This window comes from Parambassis ranga, chromosome 2 (genome assembly GCF_900634625.1).
Source record: "Parambassis ranga chromosome 2, fParRan2.1, whole genome shotgun sequence".
Lineage (NCBI taxonomy): Eukaryota > Metazoa > Chordata > Actinopteri > Ambassidae > Parambassis > Parambassis ranga.
The window spans coordinates 12851570-12865556 of NC_041023.1; the positions used below are offsets into that span (position 1 = coordinate 12851570).

The window sequence follows — 13987 nt, forward strand, 5'->3', positions numbered from 1 at the left end:
TAGTAGTACCTTCCTAGCTGAGCAGAAATGAGAGTGCCCACTCTGAAGTACTTGGACCCAGTACTAAGCGCCAGTTCTGGCCGGTAAGTGTGCGGGTGTGAGTGCTGGCATCTTGCCCCTGTGTCACTTTCAACCTCTCAAGCTGCTTTGACGATTAGCTACTGCCGAGCAGCTCCAGCACTGCCCATTAGCACAGAGAGACAGCAGTGGCACTGACAAATGCAGTTTGCTGTCAGAGAATTACAGATCTGGATTTAGCTACCTTAGAGACAGTCATATTCGGAATGCACAGAAGGCAGTTTTTTTGTCCAATATCAACTTACAAGGGTTAAATGAAAAGTTAAATTTCACACCATCTGGTAGGCGTTTAATGAGTTTGACAAAATTCTGAACTAACAGGACCACCAGTTAGTGGGCTCCAATCTCGAACAGTGGCATTTTGTCAGTTATTTGCACCAAATTTTCAGTTAAAGGACTCCTCTACAGAACTCCCAGTTGCCAAATTCTTAAAGACTGAGGAAGTGGATGATGGATGAGCATGAGCCAGCAATCGATTGATCTGTCGGCATCCTTCTCTAACCCCCCGTTCATGGCTGGCATCACTGCAGTCCCTCAGCCTTTTTACCCATTCCCATTCCCCTGCCTGCCCCTACATTACACCACCCCCTCCCCCAGCCCTCCCTTTCATTCCTTTTGCTTTTTTGTTTCTATTTGCTTCATTTTTTGCTGTCCCTTCCTTTCTTCCCTTCCAGAAAGTGATGCACACTCGCAAAAGACATTCTGAGCTATACCATGAGCTCAACCACTCGTCCAAGTTCCACACCATAGACAGGTATAGCAGGGACCCAGCCATGTCCACATTCAAGGTAAGACCATTGTCCAGAAGCGGGGTTGGAACCCATTACACCCGTGCACCATCACCACTCCCTCCAGCACTTTGTCACAATCCTTAAACACCACCTGTCTTTTTAACACTAAAGATTTGATACTGGAAAGCAAATGGTGACCTGAATTGCAGTGAAAGCTTCATAAAACTAAATTATTGGCACTTAATTTACAAACATGCAATACTTTTATAAGCAGCTATAGTAAGTTGATGTCTTTTTTCCAGCTTTAGAAATGTGAACATTTTAGCTCTAGTTAATTACACAGAATACTGTTTATTTTTCCTTCCATTTGATTATTTCACATTTACACGTAATTAATATCACAAATCGGACAATGACTGCTTTATAAATATTTCTTTAAAGGCACATTCTTTTCCATCCTTCATACTGTAAATTACGTTCATACCTGATGTAATTTGCCTGAACTTAATTCATTCTCACTTGTGGTTGGTGCCTTATTAAACACCTATCAAAAAAAAGTTGATCACATTACCTGTTAGCTGAGGGATAATCAATCATAGCGGGTTAATGAAATTCTCATTCTGCAATTTAAGACCTGGGACACTATTTGTCACTAAACCATTTTGCCATTTAAAAAAAAAGACAGCACATCTGCTTACAGTGTACGCACAATTGCCTTGTGTATGTCTGTGTCAGTCTGACTAATCAGTCTGTATCATTGAATATGTACTGTTTCTTTCATTTGTGCCTGTGTAGGTGGTGAAGTCTGTGTGTGTGTTTGTAGGGTGCTTGGGTGGGCATCTTGTGTGCATGAGCCACAGCAGCATCTTTGAATCATTAATACACCATTAGCAGCAGACAGAAAGAGTCCCTGCTCGCTCTGCACTGACCTTCAGAGGGCCACTTTCATTAAGATTTAAACACATGCGCACACGCTCACACTCCGCTCATCTGCTGGGCTTTAGTGCGTGATGAGTTAGCCATCCTTGATAGGTGTACTTTCCCCTGGCATAAACGCCATGCTGGTTCACATCTAATTTACACCGCCAGTGGAGAAACAGAGGCAGGTCTGCCATCTCTCATATTCTCCGTGCCATGTAGTCACACACACACACACTCACATGCAAACATGAGACCTTTTTCCTTCATTCCTCATTTGCTCGACATCTTGATCAAGATTTTCAGATGCATTTGCTGACTCCCCATTCATTTATGCCACGCAAATATTTTATAGAAGAGAAGAAAAATGGCAGGCTGCTTGCAAAGGCATGAGCCATATATTAGAAGTCTGGAAGTTGCAGTGCGGCATGCTAATGTGCTTCAGAGGGAGCTCAGGTGCACTTTGAGATTATGTCTAAATGTAAAAAAAAGAAAAAAAGATAGATAGGCTGTGTTTAAACTAGAATTTAGAATTTTAATATCGAAATGTATATTTCCTCTGTGCCAATGACATCACAAGTTGTGAAACAAGAGGGCATCATAGACATTGCTTACTCATCCACATCCAGTATGTTAAAATGTTAAAAGTTGGGAGTTCACTTAACTGTGAATAATTACATGGATAATGCTATCAGTGTCAGGCCTTTTGACGGGTCCCAGCTTGAGTTCAGCTGTGCTGTTGTCAACATCTCACTTCAAGAGTCACCCCCAGACACAGACATGCTGACTATACAGTAATTATGGAGATGAGAAGGGTGTGTGTGTGGGTGGGTGGGTGTGGGGGTGTGTGTGTGTGTAGGTTGCGTGTGTGAGCGTACACATCACAAAAGAGAGTGCCTACGCATGCAGCTGCATACTTCTGAGTGCAGTCCACTTGTGTCCACTTGTTTGTGTGTTTGTTTGAGATCACTGTGTTGCACTGCCTGTGTTTAGGAGACAATTACTGCTTGAGTAACGATCTAATTGTTTCATAATAACTTTAATAACCTCATTCTTATGCTGCACGGCAGACTGACATTTATTTTCACATATTCCACATGAATGATTTAATACCAAACTGCATATAACTGCATATATAACTGCATAACTTCACTAAAATGTCTTCTCCTGGATGGACACTCAAACTACAGTGGAAGTTGAAACTCACTCTTAACTTCATGTAGCCAATTGACTAGAGGGCAGGCACTACTGAGTGTTTTACCTTTTAATGTTAAAAAAGGATTGCCAGTTCTAGACATAACTAGAAAACTCTCACTGCCCACCCTCACCCACCTAATGATGAGTCATCTACCTTCTAACATTTTGCAGGCCTCTCTCTCCTTTTAAAGTGCCTAAACAGTATTTTAACCAGGAACCTTAACACCCTATTAACCCTTCTAACACCCTCGGCTGGTGTTCATCCACCACAGATGCCCCCTCCCCCACCGCCGAGGCACAACACAGAACCATCGCTAGTGCGCAGAACATCACTCGTTTACAAAGAGAGTCAACGTAAGAATGCTAAACCCAAACATAAACCTCAGCAGTAGAGCCCCTCTAACTCACGCTAAAGTCGGCTTGAAGTGGTGCACTACATGTAGCAGTGCGTAACTCATAGTTTGCCACTGTTTGCTCTCTTAAATTGTTTTTAATGCAGCAGATATATACAGTTACTATAACTATAATAAGGCCTGTCAAGCTGAAAAATCTCATGAAATTAATGGAATACATGATGTACTCTGCTAACATCCAGGTAATTCACTAAATATTAACTATAAATAAGCATTAATAGTTTCTGCAATAAAATCTGTATCAAAAGAGCTTTTGGATGATATCTAGTAGGGCTAATTATGGAATTTCTGCTTCTCATTGGACTGCACTGCAGTAAACCAGCCCAAGATAGTTCAATCTGCCAAAGACATCATTTAATCCTCATCCTAAAAACTGTCTCTCTTTCATTGTTAGAAGTTGTAACACACTGTTGGAAAATAAAGCATTACAACTAAGGATCCAAAAAATTGTTCTACTACAGAGTTATCAAGACTTGCTCTCACCGTTATCATAAATAAATGTATATATATGGGATATTTAGCTTTTGTTTGGTAGCATGATTTCATGTGAAGATGATATCATGTAGATAATTCATTTGCTTTGTCATGGTATGACAAAACTGCCACAAACATCAATAATAAGTCCAAAAACCATGTGTGAGAACAGAAAGCTTGACAGGCCTGGAAGCATTAAGTAAGAGGATTTGAGTTCGGTGTTAGCCAATGCTTGTCTGAAGTACCACTAAGTGTGTAATTATAGTATCACAGACAGTGCCAAACTATAAATTTACCTCATGTAGCTGCTCTTCTGCTTTCTATCCACGCTGCCTCATTGTGAAGTGATTCTAGGTGTGAACATGACATAGACCTCTGGTGGTGTGGTGGTGTAACAGTTCCATACATCATTGTTTATATACCCTTTGTGTTTCCGCATTCATGTAATGAATGCTAATTCCCTCCCTTCATTAGCCCCTGTACAAAATCACTATGAGGGGCACAATGTGAACCCACTGCACTAGCACAGATGAATTTGTATGGTGGTTATGTTTTTCCTGGTTTGGATTGTTTGTGGTGTGGCACCCCATACTGTCATTGTGTCCGTTTCAGTGCCTAAGATAAACCTTATGATCTAAACATAATCAAGTGATAAATCACTGCATAAAAACAGTGACCCATACAAACTGATTTATAATCACCTCATAAACACTAATATTCTGTTCATAAACTTTTTCATTGGTACTAAAATGGGCCAAACACGATGTGCTTTGTATGGGTGTTGATGAGAGGCTCTCAGAAATATCACGATGTAAGGGGTCAAAAGAGACCTGATCCATTTTCTCTGGAAAGGTAGGATCTTTGTGTTGGCTGTGTTGAGGAGATGAGTGGGTATCAGAAAATGTCTCACACGAGAGAGGCTTGGGCACATTTTTTTCTACTTTCACATCTTATCTAATTTTCTGTGTAAGTGCAGAGGGCTTGAAGTGGTTTGGAGCATTACATCTGCAATCACAGATTAAATCCACATACTTTTTTCCCTTTTTTTCCCCTCTTTCTTCCTCTCCAGATAAATATTCTTGTTAACTCTGTGTATGCGGAAACCAATAATCTCTTTGATTACCACACAAGTAGCTGGAGGCTGTAAAGTGATGAGTCATTGTTAGGTTCAATAGACAGAAATGAAGTGGAAAGAAGGATGTGGTAGACAGTACATTGTAAGGTTCCCATTACCCTTAGTGTGGAGAATCACCTTGTCTGCCAGTTTTATTCGGCATGAAACTAGCCCAGCTATTCTTGTAGCCTGAAAATAAATGTAAATTTTACAGCCTGTTACATATAGCTACCTTTTCATGACCTTTAAAATATATCAGCAAAGTGGCTAACTGTTGGGCACAAAGGTCACTTGCAGGCTGTGACACAAACATATATTTTGTTTGCTTTATTGACCCCAAGACAACAATTACTGACCTGGAATCAAGTGTTTTTTGCCTCTCCACAGCTAACAGCTGAGAGCAGGGGCATAGTGTTTTCACTGTCTTGAGTGGCATTTGATAATTAAATGTTAAAGGTCATATAAGAATGTATATGCAAATGGCCTTTTTTTTGCCTAAAATATATTTATTGTCTATGTTCCATGGCTCCAGGACAGATGTTGATGTAAGCTCACACTTGTCTGGTCGGCAGAGGCATACTGTACAACTGCAAGGCAGTCATTCTATTTTGATAGATACACAGTCCTCTGCCCCCATATGAGAGTGATATCTGCAGAGATAACACTTGTACTGTACCACACTCTGTTGAAGTGGGATTCACATGAATGCTAATGATGAAAACACATTTAAAAATCCTCCTCTGTTTTAAGTACAGTGGATGTTTTGGCAGGGGCCATATGGCTAGCAGATGGATGGAGTCCATTTTAATTTTGTCTTCCGCAATACAGGCAGGATACAAATGGAGTCAGTAGGGTTACTAAAAGACAGAGGGGATGCAGTGTGTAATATGCATTAGCATTATTGTCTGCACTAATGTTTAGATTTAGAACAGCTCCTCTGTCACTGTGTCGTTTTCTATCCTTTCCATGGGGTTCAGAAGGTCATAATACAAATTTGCATGTGGTGCCCATTGATGCAGTGTTTTGCCTCTGTGTGTGGGATGGCCAGTGGGTGTGAGAGTGTGAAACAAAAACAGTGAGAGAGAGAGAGAGAGAGAGAGTTTGCACCACACAATGGGTTGTCTGATGTATATTGTAGCTCTCAAATGGGATATGTTTCCATCCCCTTGTCTGCTGTGTTCTTGATTAAATAAAGCATGGATTGGCCTTCCTCTCCAGATAGACGAAGAGAGATAGAGAAAGAAGGGAGAGAGAGAGAGAGAAAGATATAAAGAAAGCCTACTTTGTTCTGCTTTCACTGATGCTACATCAGAGTAGGACTAACAAGCAAATTTTCGATTATGGAAGATGAGTTAGCAATTCATCCAGAGTCGCCATAGGCATGTGCGCGTATTCTATGATGAAATCCTCCTCTATTAGACTACATATGGAAATATATAATTGTATAGTCCAAGAGGAGGCTTCATTAGCCTGCTCCATAAAAGAGGTGAGTTCAGGGTCACTCTTTATATATCTGCAGGTTTTTTTCAGACCACAACAAGGAAACTTAGGCAAGGTAATGCTTTGAGGTTGTCTGGTTTACAATGAAGATGTATAATTTTAAATGACAAAGACCCAATATTTGTTGATTCAGTGAGGGCAATTTGCCTTCACTTGCAAACCCTCTAGGTCTTGATAGTCAATTAGCTGGCATTAAGCTAAGGGGTTTCAATTTCACATTCCAGCAATAAAGCAAGTCCTCCCCTCCTCTTGCTCTTCATATCTCACTCTCCCCTCTATTCGTCCTCGCAGCTTGACATTTTCTCCCTCACCGTCTCCCTCATTTTCCCATTTCTCCCTCTAAACGCAGCCCTCAGTGGCACGTTTGAGGCATTAATTGAATAATTAATTCCTCTCATTAGCTTGTTTTTAATTATTTCCTTGCCCTCTTCTCCATGCTGAGTATAAACTCATCAACTGTTTTCATCCTTCCACACAAATTGCCCATGAAAACCGAGGACTGGCGGAGTGTAGCTTTAGCACACTGGCTTTATCAGTGGCTCCTAATGAGGGGACGGGTAGTCCAGGCGGAACAAGCCTAACACTGGCTTCGTGCACCAACAGGCACAATACTAATTTAGCTCATTTAGTGTCCTTGGGCCAATTAAAGGGAGGTGAACAAGGTCCGGAATGCTAGCCGGAGCGGTTTTTCTCTACAGGAACGCTGCCCTTGGATTGCGCAGGCCCAGACAGCAGAAAAACCAAGCCTGTGTGTCTGATTGCTCGTTTGTTTGCAATGTGTTGCACTAATGGAATTTATTTACCCTACATTCACCAGATCTGGCTCCTTTGAAGGACCTTATTACTTGTGACACAGATTCCTTCCCAGCTACAGGGGTAAATGGTGCTAAAGACTGCAGTCTATTTTTGTGCCCCTTAATAAATTATGTCAGTGCTGAATAGGCAATTTAAATTCTATCATTACCTTGAAGATGTAATGAAATAAACACACAGAAACCTTGAAATAGTTCTGGTTGAGTGACCGAAGCCCACTGACAGCTGTGAAATCATGTTCTGGTATCCACTCTATCTTCTCTGGCTCCCATTTGATGTTACTTCATTTTGTAAATGTATAAATGTGATTTAAGTTTCTCTCACTCGGTGTATGTCTTTGCCTCACTGCTGCCTTTTATTGATTTCTGCCTTTTTTTTTTGTTTTGTTTGTTTGTTTCCTGTTTTATGTCCTCATGTTTGCTGACTGGGGCCTTATGTTGCATGCTCGTTGTCATGTCCCAGTTTGAATGTAGCCAGACAGTCAGCAGAACCATGGGCATCCAAGTCGACAAAGGTAAAGTTAACCCGCTTCCCCACAACCACCTGTCCTCCCCCGTCATCTCCCATAGACAACCTGCCACACCGCTCACCCACACCCCACACACGATTTCCAATTCCACAGTCCAAATGTGGGGGACTCTTGAGTGGCAGAGAGTGGGCCTCATCCACCAACACTAGAGATGCTAGCAGAGGCTTCTAGAGATGGCTTTAGATGTCTGTGCTGTTGCATCTTTTTCTAGTATGTACTCTCCTGCTGAATCCCTACAACTGTTCTCTTTGCTTTGCTTTGTCATGCTTGTAGCTCGTAGCATTTTCTCTCGTTGCCTTCCAGAAACTTTAAGCAAAGGGAAAAAAATCTAAATTTGGCTAACTGTCATACATTTTTCCAGTGCTGTATTTGGCGGTATTGTGGCGCTTGCAGCAACATGAGCTCATTTTTTCCTCTGTTATATCAACAAAAGTACTTAAAGAGGGATTTTGGAAGTTTTTAGGAGCATCATGGAGCACTGTGGGTGAGTTTGGTTAAATGGTAGAATTAAGACATGTATGGCATCAGTAAATATAAACCTTTATAGAGATAAATTATGTTTAGTCTGTTTGATGCTGTTTTTTTTCTGTTAGGAGACAGAGCAGAAAAAAATTCATAAAGTCAGTTATTGGAGATGGTGGTGTAAAAAAGTTTTAAGCAAATGCTGCATATATATTTGAGCTTGATAGTAAAGTCATAAATAATACAAGAACAGATGAATGTTTCATCATAAAGTCAGGAGATAGAAGCTAAAGCAAGTGCCAATTTCATGATTTTCATCTGTTTATGACTTGGAGAAAATGTCACATATATCCCATATATTCAGAGCCTTTTAATTTTTCCACATGTAGTACATCTCAAATTGGAGTCAATTCATGTTTTTCCTTCATCACTCTACCACAATACAAGATGGAAATATCTGATTTACATAAGTATCCAGCTTTATACTTGAAAACACACTTGACATTGAGATCTGATGAACCCACCTTCTGTTAATGGTCCTTGAAATGCTTTTATAATGCAACTGGAGTCCTCTTATGCTAAATTGAATTCAGTGGACATACGTTGGAAAGGCACACAATTGTGTATCTAAGGGCATATTGCAGATTATATCTATATACATACCAAAAAAAACGTCTTCAGCATTGGATGTGTCAACCAAAACTCCTGCTTGATCTGGCAATCCAGTCAACTGTGTCATTGGGATTAAGGGCCTGTCAGGGTCTGACAGGTTATCAGAATCTGTGTTTATTTCAAAGGGGTAGTTTTAGCATGGACGGAGGTGACGCATCCCCACCACTGTCCAACTATTACTAAATCGTCCCCACCAACAATTTTAAAAAACAAAAAACAGATTCTTATTGGGTGCAGGAAGGAAATTTCGTTCTTTCCTTGCGTCCTACCAATACAAATCTTCCTGTCGTTGGTCCTACCCAAAGCCCTTATATATATCAAGGGCTCTGGTCCTACCAGAACACATATGGCCATGTGATGATGACGTGTTGTCTCGTGTGTAGCCACATTGGTTGGCAGCACCAAACCACATGCTAGACAGCGAGTGCGAGTCAGTTAATGGAATTTTAGGTCCCCACCAATGTCAAAAGCAAAGCTACGCCCTTGGATTATAGCATTACAGTACATGGTGCAGCAGAGAATGCATTCCTACCTAAAATGCACACCATAGCCACCACAAAACAAAGATTGTCACATAGAACCACTCACATAAATGCCTCTCCTATAAAGAAAAGCAATCCTGCTGCTACTTTGTAGAGATACAAAAATTTAAAAAGGACATAAACTTACAATTGGCACTTTCACAAACTTTTTACAATAACCTGAAAAACATCTAGTCTAAAAAAGAAGTTTCAGTCAATATGTCCAATATTAACCACAGCAGGGAATCAATCTAAAGCTAGAGCTGAGGCAGACTGGGACACACAGACATATACTGGCCAGTCAGCACAACTACCAAGAGAAATGCAATACCAAACACACATGAGTGGACTGGCCGGGTGTTGCTGGGCTCATCACCGGTTCCCACCTTGACCGGCCCACAGGGAAACACCTGTCAGAACAGCAGACAAGACACCAGACCACCCACAGAGAAACAAGTCACCACAAGAAAGGCAAGAACATAAAAAGGAAGGATGGAGTTACAGCAGGGGAAAGCAGGCTTTATGTGCTTAAGCCGGAGGCAGAACACAGAGAGTCAGCAGAGTCCACTTTACAGCCTAGCTTTAGTATTTTATGTGTTACAATAACACATATATATAGTATCAAATCAATAATGCAGATAGTGTAGATAGCATTTCAGTGCACTAATAATTATATTAGTTAACCCTTTCCAGCAGTGTTTAGAAAACATGAGCTGCACTTCACTGTAGATCCATCGGGCCTTGACAACTTATTTGCACTCACGTGTCGTCCGTTCTTTTATCCCTGTTTTTAGTCGTCGTCTCCTCGATCACTCCACAGGTTGAATATGCAGTATATTTCAACCGTGTGTGTGTGTGTGTGTGTGCGTGCCATGCTGACAATAATCACTGTCTGCACTGTTTCAGGCATGTGTGTGAGTGTTATATTTTTGTGCAAGAGAGCTCGTGAGGGCGATTGAGAGATGAAGGCAGAAGGGGTAAGGTGTAAGCACAAAGCAACAACTGCCTGCTCACCTGATGAAGGTGTGGGGTTGATGCTGTTGTTTCAGGGCAGAGTTGTCAGTGACTGTGGCCCCCTCTCCCCTTCTTTCTCTCTCTCTCTCCCCCTTTTCATCTTCTGTCTTCCTCTCTATTTTTCTCTTTCTCTCTTTCATCACTCTCCTTCCTTCCTCCTTGTCTTCTCCCTCCCATTTCATCACCACAGAGGGAAAAGCGATGGAGCATTTCGTCTGCCGGAGGTGAAAAGAACTCATCGAGTGTAAGTAGAGGGGTTTTTGGCAGAGAGAAAGAGAGGGATGAGAGGGGGCTTTGGGGCAAGGAGGGAATGGAGGCAGGCAGAGATGGTGAAAGTGAATGGATAGACACGCAGTAGCAGCACAATCGCGTTAGCCTAGTCTCCCAGGGATAAAGTTGGGCTTAACTGCAGCATTACCCACACTCCTGCATTACAAAATGTTCCTTCGCCAGCATTTAGCATGCAAATTGGCTCCCAGATTATGCCTTTTGTATTCATTTTACCAACTGTCAGGCTGTGACGCAGGGAGAATGATAATAAGGCAGATATTGCCCCCTAGCGCTTCGGCGCCGATCATCACGCTCTGCAAGGGTGATGTAGGGAGGGAGGTGGAGAGGAAAAGAGTGCTCTGCTGCTGCAGATCAATGAGTGTGTGTCAGATGAGGAGATAGACAGGCACTGAGGGTGTGAATAACTCAAAGTGAGTTACAGCAAAAAGAAAATAAAAGTCGAGACAAAATGAAGCAAGCAAGAGGGAAGAGGTACAGTTGTGCTCTGCATACGTACAAATACAGTAGTGTTCACTGAATCTACTGTGAGAATTCATGTAGAGTGAGTATCCAGCGTCCAAATGCTCACCAAATGCTCTGCAGCAGCTGGGTTCATTGTGTCTGGAAAACGTCACAAGTAGTTCATCGTTTTTAAATGTCTTTGTATGTTTTGCTCCACCAAGAGTGGTGCGGGCTGGCAATCCCTCTGTGTCTTTCCCCCCTGGTATCTGTGAAATCACTCTGTGAGATCTCAGCCAGATAATGAGCCAGTATTTGAATAATGGCCCCTTATCTGATGCATGAACGCTACGCTAATCCACCCCAACATGTTTTTTACATGCATGGTGGTCACATTCGTGCAGACCACAAGCAGCGATCACAGACCAGAGCTGAGAAGGTTTCATGCAAATGATTTAGAAAAAAAAAAAGATACTGATTGGGAGAGGTGGGAGATGGGAGGGAGCACAGGTGTTGTTTCTGCTAATAGAAGACCAGCTGTGTGTTATATGATCATGGAAAGGTGTCTTAATCTAAAGGTAGGTATTGTGCAGCTTTTTACATTTTTTGCAAGGTTCAATCACATCTATGAAATATCGAGGAGTGGTTGGCTTGTATGTTGGCGTTTGAGACGCAAGATCAAATTCAGTGTCTCCGAGTTACATGATGTGATGTATCCATCTCCAAATATGTGTGTTGGCTAAAGAAATGGTTGTGTCGCAATGCTTAGTAGTGCATCATCATCGTCAGAAATTGCAGCACAAATATGCACAATCAAACAACATCACAAGTCAGCTACAGTACTTCAAGGTTTTCTTCTTCTTTGATGATGCGGAGGGGACTATATATATATATATATCCAATGGGCTTGCTGCTTCCATTTATTTATGCTACATTAAGTTACCGCCTTTATTTATTTACCTAAATTGGGGAGCTTCTATAAGAGGCAAGCCTTTTGTTCTAATTTCCTTCTGTCTGATAAGTATAATCTGTCATATTTTGGTACAAAGTCTCATTTTCTTCTGCTCTGTTTGCCCTTTTAAACTCAGTGCTTCCTATAATTATTTAGAATTAAAAGCTCTTTTGCATTTATGTGGACAAAAACTCAACTTCTTAACAGGGCTTTTTTGCCAAACATTTGAATAATATGCAACAACAAAGAAATGGGGTTTGAAGGACACATTTGAAACATTAGCACTCACTGTAAAGCCACACTGTCTGAAACTTAACCAGACCCTTGTAATAAGTTCAGTGGATCTTTCAACAGTCTCAGCTCAGCAACCTGGAGTGACCAATAATTGGTACCACAACAATGGTTTCTTGTATGAAACTCAGTCGTCACCTGAGGCATCCTAATTTGCTGGCACATCCACCAAACTTAGTTATTTCTTTTCCCCCTGTCCTCCTTCTCCATCAGGACAAGTCAACCCCGGAGGACCAGACCTCCTGGGACAGCTTCAAAACCATGACCCCGGAGCTGTCTATTGTGCCTGGGGAGCAGAAGGACCGAATGGAACTGCACAATAAAAACTGGGACTCCTCTTCAGCAAACACGCCCGACTCATCTGAGGGAGACTTCCAGACTGAAGTGTGAAGACACACAGGCGTACACACACACACAAACACATTCACTTAAACACACACACACGCTCACTTTCATGCCGAGGCACACCGGACTCCTGAAAAGCTATACATAGGTACATGATTTTTCACGAAGGATCTCACACACTCTGCTCCCCCTCCTTCTGTCTCCTGCTACGTGCTCTGTCAGATCCCAACTGTATTTGTTTACTGCTGCAGTGGACAGACATGGAAAGAAGACTGTTCTACTCTATATTTTCGCAAAGACTATTGAAAAGAAAGAACAGGGGCTTGACACATCTGTGACTGAAGAAAAATTTTTAAATGAACTTAAAAAGAAAGCTATGAAAAACTTATTTCTGAGAAAAAAAATGTCTTGATTTTATTCTGGAGAAAAAAGAAAAAAAAGAAAAATCTCTTACAATTGTTTGATGACTTCGGGGAGGGGATGGGAGGGGGGTGGGAGAGAAAAAAGGAAGAATATTTCTGCACTGTTCAGTTCTTTTTATAGCAAGGGGAAAAGATCTCACTGAGGTTTCTCACACTGGTAGCCCCCTCCAGGCACCCTGCTTTCATTTATTTCCCCTTCTAATGGATGACGAAAGCATTCAGTGGTTCTTTTATGTGTTTTTTTTTTGTTTTTTTTTTTTATCATTTGGATGGATAGGGATTGGAGGGGCAGGGCAGAGCTACTCATTGATACGTGCCATCATCTTTGCTGTTTTCAGGTTCCGGTTCGACACTCCCATCCATCCCCTCCTTTATATCCTGTGTCAACATCATGTTCCTCCCATTTTATGTATTTTCTATGGTTTAGTTAAAATGAAATGACCTCCCCAATGATTTGAAACTTTTAAAGAAAAGAAAAAAATAATAAGATTGAAACGAATAACTGTTCAACGGTCTAACTGGTTTCTTTTCAGACGGGTTTGGTTTGTGCTGAATTTTTTTTTTCCCAGATCTCTATCTATATATATATTTATTTAATTTTTTTTATTTCCTGTGAGATTAACACATTCGGAACGTAAAAGAAATGACACATAGCACATTAATGTAAGCTTGTTTTTCCAGAGGTAATGTGCTCCGCATGTTATCCACCCTTCCTCATCGTCACATGAGGGGAAAATAAAGATAGTGATCGTCATGCAGATTCTCCTTCCCCTGCTGCTCGGAGACAAAAAAAAGCTTTTAAAGATTGCTTC

At 41.4% G+C, this 13987-nt stretch overlaps 1 protein-coding gene across 8 annotated transcripts in view; it reads left to right on the forward strand.

The window, feature by feature from the left end:
* adgrb2 (adhesion G protein-coupled receptor B2) overlaps window positions 1–13186 on the forward strand; it is a 169446-nt gene extending 156260 nt beyond the window's left edge. For 4 of the 8 annotated variants that reach the window (XM_028428356.1, XM_028428381.1, XM_028428372.1 and 1 more), the window contains 3 exons: window positions 753–866; window positions 10627–10680; window positions 12622–13186. In XM_028428356.1, the coding sequence (XP_028284157.1) occupies window positions 753–866; window positions 10627–10680; window positions 12622–12798 (345 nt within the window). In that variant the 3' untranslated portion in view covers window positions 12799–13186. Of the gene's footprint in view, window positions 1–752; window positions 867–7700; window positions 7753–10626; window positions 10681–12621 lie in introns of all 8 variants that reach the window. The other 4 variants (XM_028428407.1, XM_028428413.1, XM_028428398.1 and 1 more) reach the window with 3 other exon arrangements.
* Window positions 13187–13987: the final 801 nt, after the last annotated feature.